Genomic DNA, 19189 nt, shown 5'->3' with positions numbered 1-19189 from the left:
TCCTTAATCGAACTAAATATGGCTCAAATTTAAGGACGAATGTGAGATCCCAAAAAAGTTGGAAAAAACCCGATGCCAGTATTACTAACAACGGCACACTTACAGACCCTGGAGCAAACCGCAAGCACTTTTATTTTTAAAACTGAAAAGAAGTTTAAGGTAATTTCTCTAATTGCTTCGACATTCCTTTGATTTGTAAGACTAGTAGATTCATTTTTCAATTAAGATGAAATTTGGATTTCTGATCGTTAATGTAAAATGAAGACAAAAAATCTGGCAATAGCTACCTTCATCTTTTCCAAATGCACGGAACCCCTCCCCCCTCCCCCTCACACACACGCCGGAAGTTACACACCCCAATTTAACAACGGAACCGTTGTTACTGGAGGTAGAACTGGTATTAAGAATTAAAGTAGATGTCGTATATTTGATGTTATTTGTAACTATGGACTTGATATGTATTGTTATAATTTAAATCAATTTTAAAACCCTTAGAGGTTCTTAAGCTTCGTCTCAAATACGGTTATTTGCAGCCCTTATTTACGTATGCACTTTTATATAGGACTACGATTAAACATGGGATAACATCATGGGATAATACCTGAAAGGATAGAATGAAGGTACATTTGTACTAACACATTATATTCCTACAAGTTGATTGAAGTAACGAAAGAAATTATTGTGTTTCATCATTTCTTAACCAAAGAATTTAAACTATGAGGTATAAAGATTTTTTTATACAAAAATAACAACCAAACAGAATAATCAAGTTAAGATTAAAAAAAAAATGATCTCGTAAATATGTTCAGCGTTACGTTAAGTAAACATATTGATACAAAAAATAAGAAGAACATTTTAAATCTGGATTTAAAACTAGATCATTCATTTTTTGAAAATTGTCTATTGTACACCGAAGCCCAACATTTACATCTTTGTTGTTTAAAGTAACACTCTTATTCAAAATCAAAACATATACATGTATAACAAATATAAACCTTACTACTATAAACTACTTACTAAATCATGCATTTACGGAAAATATTATTAATTACTGATAACAAGATTGTAACCGTGTATTTAATAGCAGAAATCCGTGGTGTTGTATCACTTCGAGTTGCTTGCGGAAAAAACCTTCGGATTCTTCAAAAAATAGCGAGAAGTGATACAACACCACGGATCAACCGACTAACATAATTTTCGTTTTATTATATACCTTCAAACTATTTTCTTAATAAAAACAGAAAATTATGTTAACGTTTTAATTTCATCGAACCCACAAACACATAAGCAACTAGTACAAAAAAGTTACATGTATAATACAAAATATGAATGGCGTATGAAAATAAATAATTCACGCGACTGTGTGACGTCACTTGTGAATTGACTTAAACGAAAGTAAACGTCCGCCATTTAAAACAAGTAAACGGTTGAACTGTTGAATTGGTAAATGTGAGTTTTTTTCATGGAACTAATAACTTTAAGGGCATTCAATCACTGTCACTATCGATTACACGAATCCGTCTACGTTTGTTTTTTTGTGGCGATCTGTCGTAGTGGTTGATAGTGATGTTACATTTGAGTAGCATTTTGAAGTGTTTGTGGAAATTACTTTGGACATGTGGTTTGCGATATTAGATTATATTTGGGCGGAGATTCCGATCGAGTCGGTACTGCCAACGTTTTATTGCTAAACATTTCTTTACTTTATAAAGAATTGCTGTCATAAACTGAACAACAGTACCACTTTAACGATTTTATAAGTAAGCCAGGTCAATCTAAAACAAGAATCGGAATGGCGGAAACTACCTAAAATGTACAATCGAAAAAGGAGTCCCCGTCTAGTGTGTAATAGGGAAACAGAAAGCTACAGTGTGTAATACGGGAATTTTTTGTCCGATTATTTGTATTTTTCTGTTAAAAATGCAGTATTCTGACAGAATATTCATATGTATATAATAAAATGGAAACTACAGCTATAATTACAAATAAGCCAAAGCGCAACAATTACAGCTGTAATATTTAAAGGCTATTTTTAACTCATTACATTTACGTATGCTCTATTTTAAAGCTCGGAAAAACCAAACAATTGCAAGATGGAAAACGATTTAATAATACAAGGTAATTTTTTTAAATGTGTACCTAGACCATCAATGAATTGTTTGATTTTGCAATTGAATATTGCGAAATTTCTACTTAACAAATAGCAATCGCTTATCACGTTGTTCTTTCTAAACAAAACATTTATTGTCATTGAAATTTTTCAATGGCTATACTGATTTTTATTAGGCAACCATATTAAGTGATGCCTAACATTTTTGCTAGATATTTGCCTCAGTGCCGGATTTGCTTGGTAGGAATTCGTTTAAACTTCACCACATACAAACTTCTTACTAATACCTGTTCAATTTATCATAGTACCATTATTTCCCCATTATTGCCCCATTTTTCCCTTTTGGCATTTAAACAGGTGCTATTTCTATCAATTTTGCTGGTTTCAGTTAGTTTCACATTTCCTTTTGGTCATATAATTGAGTGGGTGCACTTTTGACAGCTCATATTGACCAAGTGACCTCGCTAATTCAATTTGTGAAGGGAAATTATTTTCCTGTGAAAATGTTGTGACGTCATTTGGATTTCCCAATTTTGATTGGTTGATACATATGCAAAATCGGTGACCCGGACATTTTACTGTACTATTTTCCAAATACAATGGTGTAGTAAATTAATACGCAGTTAGCACATACACTTGTAGGTCACGTAGTAGTAAGATATTTCAGAAAATTATATCTACATGCGAGATTAAAAATGAATACAGCTTTTATTCATTAAGTTGATGTTATTTACTTTATTAATTATTTGATATAGTGCATTATCGATCTAATTAGAAAATAGTCAGAACACTTGGATATTTATTTTATTCATTCATTGTGTGTGTCCATTTGCATTTGTTTTAGATTGACCTGATTGAAAAAAAGAATTGATTTTAATTTTTCAAATTGTATTTGTTTTTATATGTGCTTATCGATACACATTTTGATTTATGTGTGGTTATCAGCTAAATACTTCTTAATTTCTGGGTTGAGTAAAACACTTTTGACTTTTGAATATTGATTTTGAATGAAATCGATTCCTGAATTTGCATTTGCTGTATACACTTGATAGGCAGTTGTGGATTTGTTTGGATTGGATTGGAGATAATTTAATTTAATTGAGAATTTGACAGTTGCCGTCTTTGATAATTTACTAAACACGGTAATCGCAATTATTTTTACTTTGATTTTGTTTTTGCTTTGACTAGATCAGACTGTAATTATTTGTGCATATAACTTGTTGATTTGAGGAACATTGATTTTGATTAATTGATTATCTTGGATGATGTAGATTGAAGTGACGTTATCTGGGTTGTATTGAGTTAATGCAGTTGTTTATTTAGTTTATTTAGTTTTGTTAATTAAATATACTTTGATACTTAAGTGAAGTGATATTGAGTCGACACTATAGTTAATTAACTTATTTGAAATTTGAGTGAGACATTTTCATGTCTACGGAAGAAGATTTATCTTTTGGGGAAGAAGATCTTTAAATTTTAGGACCTGATGCAAATCTCTTGGATGCATTTCATAAGCTTAATGTTGAACACTTATGTGAAAAACTACAGAAGCAAGCTCAATAGCAAAACGTTTAAACATAAACCCGGTTTAATGGCACTGGGCAGAATTTAATAATGAGTAAGACTTGATTAAATTTATGTCAAAGTTTAGAAATAAAGAAAAGACGGAAGTCATGAAACAAGAACCATTGAGAGTTCATGTACCTCCACCAAAGCAGGATGCATTTCAACAGAAAGTCACTTCAAGTTCTTTTCACTACCCTTCTACTTTGGAGGAGACAGTGGTCAAGGGGAGGCTACCTGGCCCTGCTTCAAGTTTGAAGTTGACGCATTGTTGGCAGAGGGGGTCTTCACCCAGGAACAAATCCTGCATGGAATCAGGAAATCAGTCAAGAGGGAGGTGGCTGAGATAATACATAAACAGGGGTATATGTAAAACAGGTCTTAAACAAGTTAGAAAGCACACATGGCGAAATAATTGTTGATTATGTTGTTTTAAAAATGAATTAAGAAAAATCGAGGCGGAAATGAAAGATGAAATAGAAGAAAAGAAGAAGCCCTGCAAACCAGTTATTCCACCTACTGAAAATAATGAAATTACAGAAATTAAAAATATGTTTAAACAGTTGAAAGACCGGTTCGACCGAATGGAGGATACGAATAAAGGTCATGTTCCATATCAGTACAGCCCATATGTTAGTCGGGATGATAGACGTGTGCACACTGGTAGATATGGAAGAGGTTATGGACAAGGACAGAGCGATAATTCAAGAGGATTCGTGGACAAGGACGGAATAATGGACCATGTAGGCCACTAGCGTCTCAGAATTTCAGGCCGGGTTTATATAACTGCGGAAAGAAAGGACATTTTCATTGGAACTGCCAAAACTAGTTAGTGCTTCGGTTGCGAGATCGAACCAAGTCACGTCTAATGATAATAATCCGAAATGAATTGGTGATGTTAATGAATGCAATATTAAGCTAAATAATTTTGTTTCAATCGCTCTTTTAGATACAGGGTCATGGGTAAGTTTGATGTCTGAGCCTTTTAATAAGGAACATTGCCTCACATATTGATCGAACCACTTACTGATTTACTTAATCTTGAATGTGCAGATGGGCAACAGCTACCTTATTTATGATATATTGAGGCAATCATCAATGTTGATAATGAATTGGACAGTGCAAAACAACAACCTTGTATATTTTTATTGCAACTGATACCAATTATTCAAAGTATTCAAACAATACACCATTTCTTGATACAAACATTCTGGATACATTACTTCAGAATTGTAAAAACAGAAAGCAAATTTGCATAACCCTTCGTATTTTAGTTTTAGGGCTGTGATAATAAGAGAAAGAACATTGAAACAAAACCAAAATAGGGTTGAAGTAGTGAGAAGTACTATAAATAGTAAACCTTATCTTGGGCCAAATAAAAATATACTTATAACAGCAGTGGCTAATAAGGAAAAAATAACTACCCAAGATGCAATGCTATTATTCAAGAATCTGAATATTTGAGTTTATCATCATTTGTTCATGTAACATCAGTTGTTGTTGACTTTGATTCGAAGAATTACAATGAATTTGTAGTATCCTCTCTAATTTGACAACAATAACCATTAATATTGCACCTCGGGCAATACTTGCCGAGCTTCAACAAGTTGTCATATTAACTGAAGATGTAATGAATAGACAGGAAGAGGATGACATAAATATTTAAAGAGAGAAAAATAATGAATTGAACTTGGATGGGAATAATATTTTTTGAAAAAGAACAACATATTTAACTTAGAAACCTTCTAATGAAACATAAGGACATGTTCTCGACAAGCGACACAGATATTGGACTATTTAACAAAATGAAACATCGAATTGATTTAGTTGATGGTATACCATTTAAGATGCGACATAGGCTCACATCCTCCCAAAATGGTTGATGAAGTCAGACAGCATTTGGAACAATTATTGTCTTTTTGTATTATGCGACCATCCAAGTCGGTATGGGCATCACCATTCGTTGTGCGGAGGAAAAATGGTAAACTCCGCATGTGTATAAATTATAGGCTAGTCAACACCAAGTCTATAAAAGACTCGTATACCCTTCCAAGCATTGAAAATGTCTTTGAATGGTGCAACATATTGCAGCTTTTTAGATATGATATTTGAGTATCATAAGTTGGAGATTGAAAGGAAACTGGTTTTACTGTAGGTGCACTTGATTTCTTTGAATTGAATAAACTTCCATTTGGACTTACCAATGCACCTGATTCATGTGAGGGGGCCATGAAAGATTGTCTGCAAGATTCGAACATGAAAATATGCGTAATATATTTCGTTATTTTTTATTATATACGGTTAATATTTTTCCGGAACATCTAGAAAACATATTTCTAATAATTTGAATAATTTGGACTGAAATTAGCCTCAGAGGAGTGCATGTTTTTTTCGATAGATGGTTCCATTTCTTGGATAAACCAAATAGTGGCCAATACCTACTTCACCCGAAGAACTCAAGAGTTTCCTTGCCTTCGCGGGATACAACAGGAGGTTTATAAGAGACATTAGTACGATTAGGAGGCCATTAGCGGATTTGATGACACCGACTTTATCCAAGCAAGGTCCGAAGAATAAAACGAAGAAATGGAGGTGGCCTGATGTGGAACAGAAGGTGTTTGGGGGAATTGATGGTTTATTTGATTTCGCCTTCATTTAAGAATATCCTAACTTCAAGCTCCCATTTGAACTTCATACGGAATGTTTCCTCTAAGGATGTGTTTTACCAAACGCAAAGAGAACATTTCATTTCGTATGCTAGTAAATAAGAAAACCATACTCTGCATTTAAGGTTGAATTTCTTGCTCGAAAATGGGCAGTGACTAAAGAAATCTCTGATTAACTGATAAATAGTCATTTCTCTGTACTAACAGATAATAATCCGTTAAACTTACATTTTTACGTCTGCGAAATTAGATTGCAAAGGCAGGCATTGGACTTTTGCATTAGGTAATTACACTTTTGATATTACCTACAGTGGTTTAAGGAAAGCTGATGCTGATGGACTTAATCGATATTCACATGAGAGCTTGTTCAAGATGAAGAATAAAGGGTGAAGATTGACAATATCACAATAAAAACCATTTGTAACTGTGTTACCGAACCACAATTCATAGAGATTTTAACATCTGCACCGATCAATATTCTTGAAGCGACATACAACCCGGGCCAAGCATTAGCCAAATTTAGATGCGAGAAATCAGAAGAGCCCAGAAACGAGATAGTTTGATTGACAGATGGAGGATTGCAACAATAGATCAGACAAGGCATAGGTAACAATGACAGGACAATGAATAAACAGTTTAAGAACTTTGTTATAGAGAGAAATTTTATTTAGAATACTTCATGAAAACGAAGTAGGTATTGAAAAAGGTAATCCCAGAATGTTATAGCAGACACGTTTTCCAAGGTTTGCATTGTGATGCAGGACACCGTGGTCGAGATAGGACCATGAGTTTATTATGAGAAAGGTTTTACTGGCCTAGTATGTCTTGTGATGTAGATAAACGGATTAGTGAGTACGATAGATGTTTAAGGAAGAAGAACTCTACTCATTCTAGTGTACCACTTGTAATGTACATACCACCTATCCTTTAGAGTTGGTATGTATTAACTTTCTAACACTGAGCTAACGAAAGGATGTATTGCAAATGTCCTCGTGATTACTGATCACTTCATAACAAGAAAACTCTAGCACCGAAAGATTTACTAAAACTTTACTGGACATGTTAGAAAGATTGGAAATTTCCAAAAAAACAACAACAAATATAAAGGGTTATATTAATAATTTGGTTTATTGTACAACACACGAGTCGCCACGGGTAGCGTCTTTCGAACTCATGTATGGTCGTTAGCCAAAACTACACATAGATGCGGTCTTTAAAGCAGCGAATGAGCAGCAGTCAGTGAATAAGAATACTAGGGAGTACAATGTGGATTTACAAAATAGAACGTTGCGAACTAGAAAGATAGTTGATGAGTAAGTGGTTAGAGCAAATAAACGTCAAAAGAAATATTATGACATGAAAGCACAATTTGAAGACAGGGGGTAGACAGAAAGCAAAAGTGTGGTCAGAGGGAATGTAATTTACAAAGTATAAAGACTTGTATATTTAGTTGTCGGTAGTGTGTATTGCAGGTAGTTGCAAATTAGGTTATGTTGTTGTAGTTCATCATATATTTACAAGTAGATAAGGGTATGATTGATAAATCCTAAAGATATAAGATTTACTGACATTTGACTAGACACGACTTTTATATTTGTCATAGTTATTGACGGGGAAGTGATTTTCTACGCCTGGAAAATGTGTAAAAGGGTTTACTATTTTGCATGGTTTGATAATTTCATTCACTATGACCAGTTTGACATCATTGCACTGCTAACACAGCGAGCCGCTGTTTATTCATTCTGACTAACAAACATGGTTACGATGAATAACTATTCACGATATCATACGTCGGGTTATGCAAAAGTTGTTTCCCTGACACCGCTAAGGGCAGCATCGTTATACAACAATGTTTATTATTGTTATTTTTTACTTATACCTCGCAAATACCCAAAACATCATAGATTATATTCTTTATATCTCGCAAAGGGATCAAAACATTATACAAAATGAGTCCTGCCCCTCTCAAAGACAAAATCTTGCAAAAAGGAGAAAAATCTCGCTTAGGGGTAAATCATCACAAAAGTAATTCATACTCCCTCGGTTTTCAAACAACTACAGGTGCCCTAATCAAATATGTTTTATACACTTACTTTGCGTAACGATTGGTCCCGTTTCATTAACGTATATAACTGCGTAAGTTTTTGGAACAATCATTATTCACCACTGCTGAGCCTCACATCGAGTGATTTATAGTATATTTGCCCATATCAAAAATGTTTTATTTTTATAATTTGACACGTTTTTATCTATTGCAGGGCCAAATTACTGGCGTCTCCAACTTCCAACACCAAACCTGGTATACTCATGGGGAGGAGACTCATTATTTGGCATTTTGCTATCTTTGGAATGTAAATATGACGTTGTAAATTGTACATTCTTAAGCTTAATGATATGTCTTCTGTCTCATTTCTGACTTGTCGATAATCAACGTTTTATGAAGTATACAATGGATAGTGTGTTTCAGTGTAGGATCGTTATCTATTTCACTGAGTGAGCACCAATAGTGACATTTCAAGAGAGGCGTAGCCATGCGTTTTGGTGTTAAAAAGTCGACAAAATATTGTGATTGTACACTAAAACAAACACTTTTTGTTTAATTATATGCATTGAAATCTCGCAAAAAAGGGAACAAATCTCGCTTGGAAGTAAATCATCACAAAACTGATTCCCACCCCCTCCGTTTTCCAACGGCTACAGGTGCCATAACCAAATATATTCAATACACGTACTTTGCGTAAGGGTTGGTCTCGTTTCATTAACGTATGGAACTGTGTGAGTTCTTTTAACAATCATTATTCACCACTGCTGAGACTCACATTGAGTGATTTATTGTATATTTGCCCATATCAAAAATGTTTTATCATAATTTGACACGTTTTTGTGTTCGGTTACAGGGTTAAATAGCTTGAGCCTGCAACAACAAACACCAAACCTGGTACATCCAAGGGGAATACACTCATTATTTGGCATTTTGCCATTTTTGGAATGTAAATATGAAGCTGTAAAATATTCATTCTTTTGAATCTGTCTTTTGTCTCATTTCTGACTTGTCGATAATCAACGTTTTATGAAGTATACAGTGGATAGTGTGTTTCAGTGTAGGATCGTTATCTATTTCACTGAGTGAGCACCAATAGTGACATTTCAAAAGAGGCTTAGCCATGCATTTTGGTGTTAAAAAGACAACAAAATATTGTGATTGTACACTGAAACAAACACTTTTTGTTTAATTGTATGCCTGGAAATCTCGCAAAAAAGCAAAGTCGCGCTTAGGAGTATATCATAACAAAAGTAATTCATACTCCCTCCGTTTTCAAAAAGCTACAGGTGTCCTTACCAATTTTGTTTTATACGTGAACTTTGCGTAAGTGAGTTTATTTAACAACCATTATTTACCACTGCTGAGCCTCACATTGAGTAATTAATAGTATATTTGCCCATATCAATAATATTTTATCATAATTTGACACGTTTTTCTCTATTGCAGGGCCAAATAACCAAGATTTGCAAATACCAACACCAAACCTGGTTTTTCCAAGGCCATGGAACTCAATATTTGGCATTTTGCAATATTTGGAATGTAAATATAAAATAGTAAAATGTTCATTCTTTAGAAACTGACTTTCTGAACTGGGAAATAGTTCTGTTTCATTTCATACTAATCTACATTAAATCACTAATAATTGGTATCAATTGAGCAGTAGATGAAAGTACGAGAGAATGGTTGCTTGTTACTTACTGAATAATTGGTGGCTGTATGGACAATGCGTTAACATGAAAAAGGAAGGGAAAAACACAAAAAAAACATGGGTTCACGCGATGTTCAGTCGCGGGAGACAAAGAAACTATGGTCGGATTTTTCTATCCGGAAGGGGAACACATGACAGATATTATTATTTTAGCACACTGGATAGGCATTTCCGGTGACTTTATCCATGCCAGATGAGTGACGCGCTGTGACGTAATACTTTCTATTTCTTTTATTATACACTTTGTTTAATCATGATTATGATATTTCAATAGATGAGTTCCATTAACATTAACTTTACAAAAATACACCTAAAAAATAAAACAAAATAACCCTTAAAAGGCAAGATATCGAAGGAACTTATTGACGTATGCAGTGAATACAAATTATTGCGCGTCATGACGTCAATAACCATCATCTCACGCGCTGTTTGGTGAAACGCACAAAAATGCGCTTTTTATGTATTTTCTTCACAAAAATGTAATTTAAGGTATGCTAGAAAAATATCTATCATGAGTGTCCGTTCCGAATAGAAAAATCTGACCCTCGGGCACGCTGCGTAGCCGGTTACTCGGCAAGCCTCGTTATCTGGCAACGCAGCTGCCCTCGGGTCGGATTTTTCTATCCGGAACGGAAACACATGGCAGATATTATTACTCTTTTACCATTTGAACCAAATCTCACTTTATTCATTTTCACACAGAAAAGGTTAATGCATAAAACACATATACCAGTACGGTACACAAACAAAAACATTGTTTATAACTTAAAATTGTAATTTTATGGGATATGCCATTTATTCAGTTCTGTTTATTGTTCCTTAATAATAATACATCACCTTGTATAACTAAATTCAATATATACACATCGGGTTTTGAAACCAATGTCAACAATCAGTTAGCAGTTCATTCTATTCTTAATGTCTGATCACAATGTTCACAGGATGATTGAATGCACATCTACTGATAATTGTCTGAGGTTTTGACAGTACATTAGAGACACTTAAAGGACCTCCTGCATGTATCATTTCCTCATCTGTAATTTCAGTACTTTCAAATACTTCAGTAGCGCTTCTTCTGGTAATTGATTCTTTTGGTTTGGTTAGGGCATGAATCATTTTAGACAGTTCCTGTTGTCTTTCCGAACTTAATGTGTGGTAATGATTCAATGAATGTAAATTTTTGTGTCATGACATTTAGGCTACTTCAGTTGGTGGGACCCCTTTGTCCAGCAAGTTAGAGATGAATGTTTTTCTTCGTGAATGGTTCGTATGTTTCCCTTCAAAGCCGGCCTTTTCACTCAGGTTTCTTGCAATAGATCCCAAAGAATCTTAGTTATTCTTTGTTATAAAACAGTCAAGAGTAGGCCTTAATTCTTTGTATGTCTTGTACATGTTGACTGGACAGTATGGGTCACCTGTGAATCAAACATTATATATGTGTACTGTATATATATAATGAATGTTGAAATAATTTATTATCAGTTTTACCCTTTTTTACCTTTACCTTTTTTGTGTATTATTAATATAAAATACATTATAAAATTAACTTTGTTTAATACTGTATTCTTACAACTGAGAATATACTTTTAGATGTTATTTGGTTGGCTTTTAATAAGTTTCCACAAAATGCTTAGATGCATATACCCCTTGCTCCCCATGTTTTTGGCTTGAAGGCTCTAGGGTCATCGTTGATACCTTTTCTCGTCTTGCATGCCCTCTCAGTAAATTCGAGGAAGAGCTTTCCACTGGCGACATTAGATTTCCCCAACTACAGATCTCCACATCGCATAAAAACATGTTCTTGCCGACCCCTCAACCCAGATGCATAGTGTTATTCAGCCATGTTGTGCTAATGAGAGCCTTTGGACTTTCTGAAAATGAATAATAAAATCGATAAGACAAATTAAAAACAAAGCCAAATTGTAAAAAAATTGTCTGGGGGAGCTAAGTCCAGACTAGTACAAATAGCTTGCAATACCGGTTCCTTTATAGACGTTATAGAAAAATAAAAAACTTTACACTTATCTCCCTTGGCATTGTCACTTAGAAACCTAACGGTGTCAATGTAAACAAAAAGCTGTCAAACCGTTTGCTGATTTAAAATTGTGAAAACAAATTTTTCAACAAAATATTGTCATTATTTTAATAAATAAATATGATGATATAGTTTTCTTGTTGTTATTTACTGCATAAGTTGATGATTAACCTTAGGCCGTAGGGGGGAACGTGATGCAGTTTTTGACTTGGCGGGTCCAAGAAGTTGCTGAGAATAGAGTTTCTGAATTTCCTCGTCCATGAATCTGTCAGCCCTGTTGGTCTTACTTCCAAGACCCCTCTCTTTCAAATCTTTGGCCTTGGCCTTCAGCGTATTCCGCGTCTGTCAGATCTCCAGATGTCGTCGGATCGATGAAATTACTCATTGTATGGTTGTAGGATCCAGTTCATCACCAGTTTTTGTAATTTTATTTTAACCCAAAAGGAATTGGGACAATAAAACATGAAGTTCAAATGCCGGGATGTTCTCCAGCTCCCTGTCTTCCCCATCCGTTCGCAGCCATTCTTTGACCTTTTTTACGTCGCTTTTTGTTTTCGAAACCGCCGCCGTATTTTTCTTAGAGTCAACGAACTTCAACGTATCTTCAAATGTTTGGTTGTTCGCTTTAATATTTCCATCGAGGTCTTAAAGTTTCTTAGATAAGAACTCGAGCAGCCGCTCCGACGCCATGCTTGATGATATTGACATCTGATGACGTGTTTTTGCACTTGCGTTTATTCACTCGCCAATTATGGAAAAATAATGCCTAGCATGCGCCGGCCGATATCGCATAATGCCGCAAAAAAGCATATTGACCTCAAAAACGTGCCATTTTTGTTACTATATATAGTAACATACTTATTAAACGCAAATCATTGGAATTAAGCATCATCATTCTCAATATTATGCACAGATCAAATTTATGTTATAACATTCGCTCAAGTGTAAACGCAATCAATGACGTCACTATACTGCTTACACAGCGAGCCGTTGTTAAATGATTCTGACTACCAATCATGGTTACGATAAACAACTCACGGTATTATACGTCGGGTTCATTGGAATAAAAAGGTAATTAATTGCATCTTATAAGAAAAACGCGCCAAAATATAAGCGCAAGTAGCGTCATTATGGAAATGACGTCGTTGATATTGTGCACCGGCTCTCTGCGCGCTGTTATTCTATGTGGATAGTATAAAAGGCTCAAATTGTAACCGGGAAGCATATAATAAAATCCTTTCGATTTTCGAAATGTTTTTCGATGAAATATAGAGTTTAACCAGTGAAATAACAACAGTGACATATTTTCACTGCAAAATAAGGAGTGAAAATATCAACTTTAAGAACTACTTTGAAAATCCGTTGTAGTTACTTCCCCTTGATCGAAACAGATCCCTTCACTTTGAACCAGAAAATGATGGAAAATAAAATATTACAATTAAAAGGAATGTTACAAAAGTTTAAAAAAAGATATATTTGGAAATTAACAACTTACCGTTTATTATAAAATAGTTATCCCGTCTTTCAAACGTTTTCTTGATATTGAAGCTGAATGTTCGAACATTTGCTTTCATACCAAACAAATTACAGACGAAAACAACTGTTCGAACATAAAAAGAATGTTATATCATCGTTCAAATGTATTTGAACTGTTTGTCGTTGTAATACGTAAAACGAGCTTCCAGAAAAATCACACAACAATTTACAGATTTACTGATATATTTTTTTACCCCACCCACGCCTCAAAATTTGACAACAAACTAGCGTGGCTCTCATCATTACATGGAAATCTACCTGTCTTCAAGCAAAACAGACTGGTCTCTGACAGTAAGATGACTGAATATCCATGTTTCATGAAACACGCCTTAAAACTAAGAAAAATATTTTATATCCAATGATTATCCGCGATTCTTTTGCTAACACATTCGACCTTACAAATTTTCGTTTAATAAAAGGCGATGTAGTAATTTGGTTAAATATTCATGCCACGCTTAAAATAAAAGTGTTTTCGTTATTTTTTGGAACATGGGTGCACTTACAAAACATCATTGATAACCGTTCATAAAATCGTTGTACTTAAAAGAGCGAATAATAAACTATAAAAAAGAATATCAGAGAACGTTATCTCAACAAACCGGAAATAGAAAATTGACAGCTATAATTTTACATTAGGGTCGCCCCACGGGTAGCGGCGTAAATAACACCCTTTTCAAAAAAGTGGGTAATTAAGAAATTCTATATAACTCGGAAATTTAGCATAAAAGAAACAGAAAATTTGTTTATTTCAGTGTAAGATTGTATTGTATTACACTCGTGATCATAGAAAAACTATATTTTCACTCGTGGCTTTTTCCATGACACTCGTGAATTAAAATACGATCTGACACTGAAATAAACTAATATACTCTATTTATTTGACGGATGTTTTCATTTTATTACATAATTTATTCATTTGTGTATTCATTTGATATCAAGTATAGACTTTGTAGCAATGTATTCGTTACATTTGAGTTTTATTACTTTATTTTCACTTTTCAAATGTTACTTATCCATGTAAAAAATATAAACATATCACTTTAGTTTCAATTTAAATAAACGTCTAGAACACTTGAAAATGTTTTTACTAATTCATTTAACTATTGTTGTGTGATGTCTTCCATCAATAAAGTACCATATAATTCCGCTGAAAGTACCACATATGATTATGTAATATATCAGCAGTTAAACATTATATATATATATAAATATATATATGCGAGTACAAATGCTTGTATTTGTCGCCATTTGCATGATATGTGTCAATATGGGTCTATGAACATCTTGTATGTTTGCTCTGCTTTGTTCATATACATCTCTATTACTAAAGTAAATAATACGCTGACAATATTTGTGGCAGAAAACTAACTAATACCTAGTAATTTGTAGCCAGGAAGACTAAAATTTCGATATGTATAACAAATAACTATAACGTTTTACATTAAGCGTTCTTTAATAGTTGTAGATGATAAGTTCTAACAACATTTTAAAACGGCAAAGACAACTTGGGGATGTAACACGAACAGTAAATAATTCAACAAAGCCATCCTTGCTGATGTGCTGTATTTTAAGTTTTTAACAGGAAAGGCGATATGTTTTAGTTACAGTTTATTGGTGTTTGCAGGCAAAGACGAGTGCATGATTGTTTATATACTTGTTTGGATACATTTATCTTGTACATATAATTGTTTTATTTCAGTGCAAGATATTGAACAAGATGGGATTGACAACACTGACCACTTTGTAGCCTAAGTAGCTTCTATATCTATATTATCGGTAAGTTACTCTCGTGTGTTTTTTATCGCTTTAAATGTGTTGATGGGTATATTGTGCTTCTTGATGCTGCGATCATAAAATCATGTCGACTTGTATTCCATCGACGTAACAAGATATAATACGATATGTTGACATACTTTTATTGACTTGCTCACTTATCAACTGGGAATGTTGACTTTCAGTTAGTGTATGATCCAGTCGATATACAATTGGCACATTGGCGAGTAATAAATATGAACGAAAACATAAAAAAGCGTTGAATTGCATGTTTGCAACTTGCTAATCTTTCCTGAACTGTTCAGTTTATACCTTGTGAATGTTACAAAGTATGGATTGAATTTTAATAAAAGTATATGATCATGTAGAATTCGACCCAAAAACATCAGTTTGTATACAAGCTATTTGATGCATGTTTCGTCTGTATGTGGAGTTTAAACGTTTTTGTATTTCTAGCATTGTCGTCTTAGGACTTACCTTGTGCCACTAAACTGGGTTTATGTTAGAGATTTTTACAACTGTGCTTGTGTTATGTCATAATCATTTTTGAAGGTCATGTATATTTCGGGCGTCTATTTATTGAATTAATAAAGTATTCGTCTTGTTTCAGAAGCAACAGAAAAGAACGACGGTCACAATTTCGATTTACTCAAGTCGTTTTCCATAACTAGTTGTACGATAATATATGATTAAACTATAAGCTTTTCTGCATTTTGTTCATAAATGCAACCATAAAACACTATGAATGTTTTCTTAAAGAACGCAGAAAGAAAAGTTTGGAAAAAAAAATTCTGAGATAACTGATACTTAATGACCGCAAATTGATTGACATATGATTCAAAACAAAGTATACTTTTTTACAAACCAAAAGTTTAAAAATAAGTTAAATCAATATACATCAACTAATAGAAAGATATTGAAGAAGACAAAAACTTATAATAAGAAATCAATAATAAAATACTCGTAATTCTCTTAAGACGCCAGTTGGCAGAGTACTTAATTCTGAAAATGTGTTAAAAAATAGGATCATATACATCGATTGTATTAAACTATTTGTAGTTTTTGAATGGTCGATAAAATATGTCGAAAATTTGCTAAGACTTCGAATTAATATACAGTAGAAAATTTAGAAGTGTGTGTGTTAGGTTGAGACATCTATTTCACCTTAGGTCATTTATCGTACATGTGTATCAGAACTCCTTAGTTCTGTATAAAAGTGAACATCTATTTTACCTTAGATCATTTATCGTACATGTGTATTAGAACTCCTTAGTTCTGTATAAAAGTGAACATCTATTTCACCTTAGATCATTTATCGTACATGTGTATCAGAACTCCTTAGTTCTGTATAAAAGTGAACATCTATTTCACCTTAGATCATTTATCGTACATGTGTATCAGAACTCCTTAGTTCTGTATAAAACTGTTTTGATATACAACACTATCTGGTAGGCGCTATACCCTTGTCCTAAATTAAACTAAAAGACATACTTAAGGTTGATAACTTAATTGCATTATAGTAATTTACTAATTTACATTCCTTACTGTTTCTAAATGTTCCTAACAGAACATTTGTTTCACTTTATGAAACTTACTTCCATACACACCTCAATCAACTCTAATAAGATACATGTACCAAATATGTATTACGAAATCGCTTTTCATAACGCATAATTTTTGCTCAGGGAAGAAAACAAATATTGTTTACTTTGCTATTCATTAGTTCAATGCCAAATAACAAAACATGCGGGTTTTTGAAACAAAAGATAATGCTAACGATAATATGATGTTGTTGTTTTTTTCCTTTCAAATAACACTAATTACCCTGAAATATTGGCTTCACATAAATAGTTACCAGCAATAAATTCATTTTATATCACTTACAAAACAGTCAAGTGTTTCATTTCACAAACGCCAAAAAGTACCATTGGTTAATGTTGTTACTGATATCAACTATGGACGATACGTGCTCCAATTACCATGGTTACCGGCCTTTCAGAAAACTGCATCATGGTGCTGTTCCTATTGCATCAGGACCAGAGGAAGATTAACTCGACGTCTCCAAGGCAAAACACAATGGAAACGAACCAGTCAACATGTTTATAGCAGTTCGAATCTTAGCATTAGAGCAGCTCGTACATTTTCAAAAATAACTGTTTATAATAAGTCAATATTAACAGCATAATGCTGTAGATAATATCACGATTAACAGTCATTGTTAATTCACGATCTTATAGCAGCAATATATCCATCTTGCAAAATACAGAACATGATATTATAGATGCATTGAATCCGTTTTTGCAATACAACACACACTTTTTATCAAAGCGAGAACCGATCGTATCGGATTTACTGTCTTTGAAATGCATAAAGCCTCAGTCACACATTCAGGGTTTTCTCGTTCTCAATACTGATCCGATTCGTATCTTTCACATGGCTAAAACGACCGCGTCTGTCCCGACCTAGTCCAGATTCTTCCGAATGCGCATCGACAATGACGGTTCTCATTCGGAAAGATCTGGACGCAATCTAGACTCAATCGGAATGAAATGGCAATGAAAGCCTTCTCCAGATCATGCCCGTTCCACATGACACCGTATAGGCAACACAGGACTGTTTTTACATAACGAACGAATACGACTGCGTTTGGACAAGGATAGGACATTCCAGATTTCGGATGGAAGTCCGACTTTTTCACTTTTTATTTCGTAACACTGTCTGATCTAAAACGGAAGTCATAATCTCTATTGTGAGTACGCCGCATTAAATGACTTCTATAAGACGTGAAATTATTATTCTTGTGTAGGCGCACCGCCAATTTTTATAACCTCGCCGCACACATTGAATATAAATGCGAGGAACCCAGAACTGCTTGGTTAACCTCCCTGTTTAAATGGGAATGGCCGCTGCTGCCCAATTAATGTGAATCGTAAGGGTCGAATAGACCGCCGAAGTGACCACCGGCCTGCGGTTACAACAATCAAATGAACCCTAATTTTTGATAAATCGGTCCAAAAAGAGAGGAGAGAGATGCACTGAAAAAGAACAGTCTCAAGCCTATCAAATTTAAGCAGACTCAAGTAGGTAAAGACCATTATTTTGCTAGAAAAAAAGTATGTAAATACGCAATTATGATGCCATTTTGATTTGTTTATCGTAAATAATTCCAATGCCGTATATTAATTTTTAACCCTTTAGAACGCAACGTAACATATCTAAAACATTAAAAATTACATGGGATATATTTGGGTTCACGCTATAGGTCTATTTTTTTTAAACGATGCATGTAATAATCTGTTTCACAACTTCATACATTTGGCTACATTGAGTGTGTAACCGTTTGGATAATTTTGCGTATATTTAAGGATAGATGTATCTCACGTCCTGCGCTTGCAATGATGCAGTTACTGAATTCGACACGGATGCCATGAATGCATGTGACACTTTATTTCATTAAGTTCATGTTACTCACGGTTAGTGGTAAAAATGAATTCATATAATGAAAATCATTATACGGACGGTCTTATTCCAGAACTTGTGTAGAACTGTAGTTATATTTGTGTAAATATTTTATAACAACCCTATTTTTCAAACGGTGTTGGACAGCTTTCTATTGAGTTCATTGAGATGTTGCATTTTTTAGTCATTAACATTTATTTAAGATAGTAATGCCCATTTTAGGACTTTTGACGTGTTGTGCAAAATCCTCTTTGAAAACCTTCGAATTATTTGTTTTCATCAAATGCAACATGGA

General features: G+C 33.9%; 1 protein-coding gene across 2 annotated transcripts; it reads left to right on the top strand.

The window, feature by feature from the left end:
• The first annotated feature begins 1394 nt into the window (after positions 1 to 1394).
• LOC128236157 (uncharacterized) lies at positions 1395 to 16099 on the top strand. Of its 2 annotated transcripts, XM_052951042.1 has the most exons (7): positions 1395 to 1449; positions 2069 to 2118; positions 8598 to 8690; positions 9237 to 9329; positions 9830 to 9922; positions 15362 to 15438; positions 16046 to 16099. In XM_052951042.1, exons 2-6 carry the CDS (start codon positions 2094 to 2096, stop codon positions 15412 to 15414), a joined length of 357 nt encoding a protein of 118 aa, XP_052807002.1. In that variant the 5' UTR covers positions 1395 to 1449; positions 2069 to 2093; the 3' UTR covers positions 15415 to 15438; positions 16046 to 16099. The 2 variants fall into 2 exon arrangements, 1 of the variants encoding a protein (XP_052807002.1); XR_008261272.1 differs by lacking the exons at positions 1395 to 1449; positions 2069 to 2118 and adding an exon at positions 3173 to 3252.
• The last annotated feature ends 3090 nt before the right edge of the window (positions 16100 to 19189 follow it).

Source organism: Mya arenaria, chromosome 5 (assembly GCF_026914265.1).
Source record: "Mya arenaria isolate MELC-2E11 chromosome 5, ASM2691426v1".
Lineage (NCBI taxonomy): Eukaryota > Metazoa > Mollusca > Bivalvia > Myida > Myidae > Mya > Mya arenaria.
The sequence above is the reverse complement of the archived record's forward strand: the minus strand, read 5'-3'. Positions and strand labels throughout refer to the sequence as shown.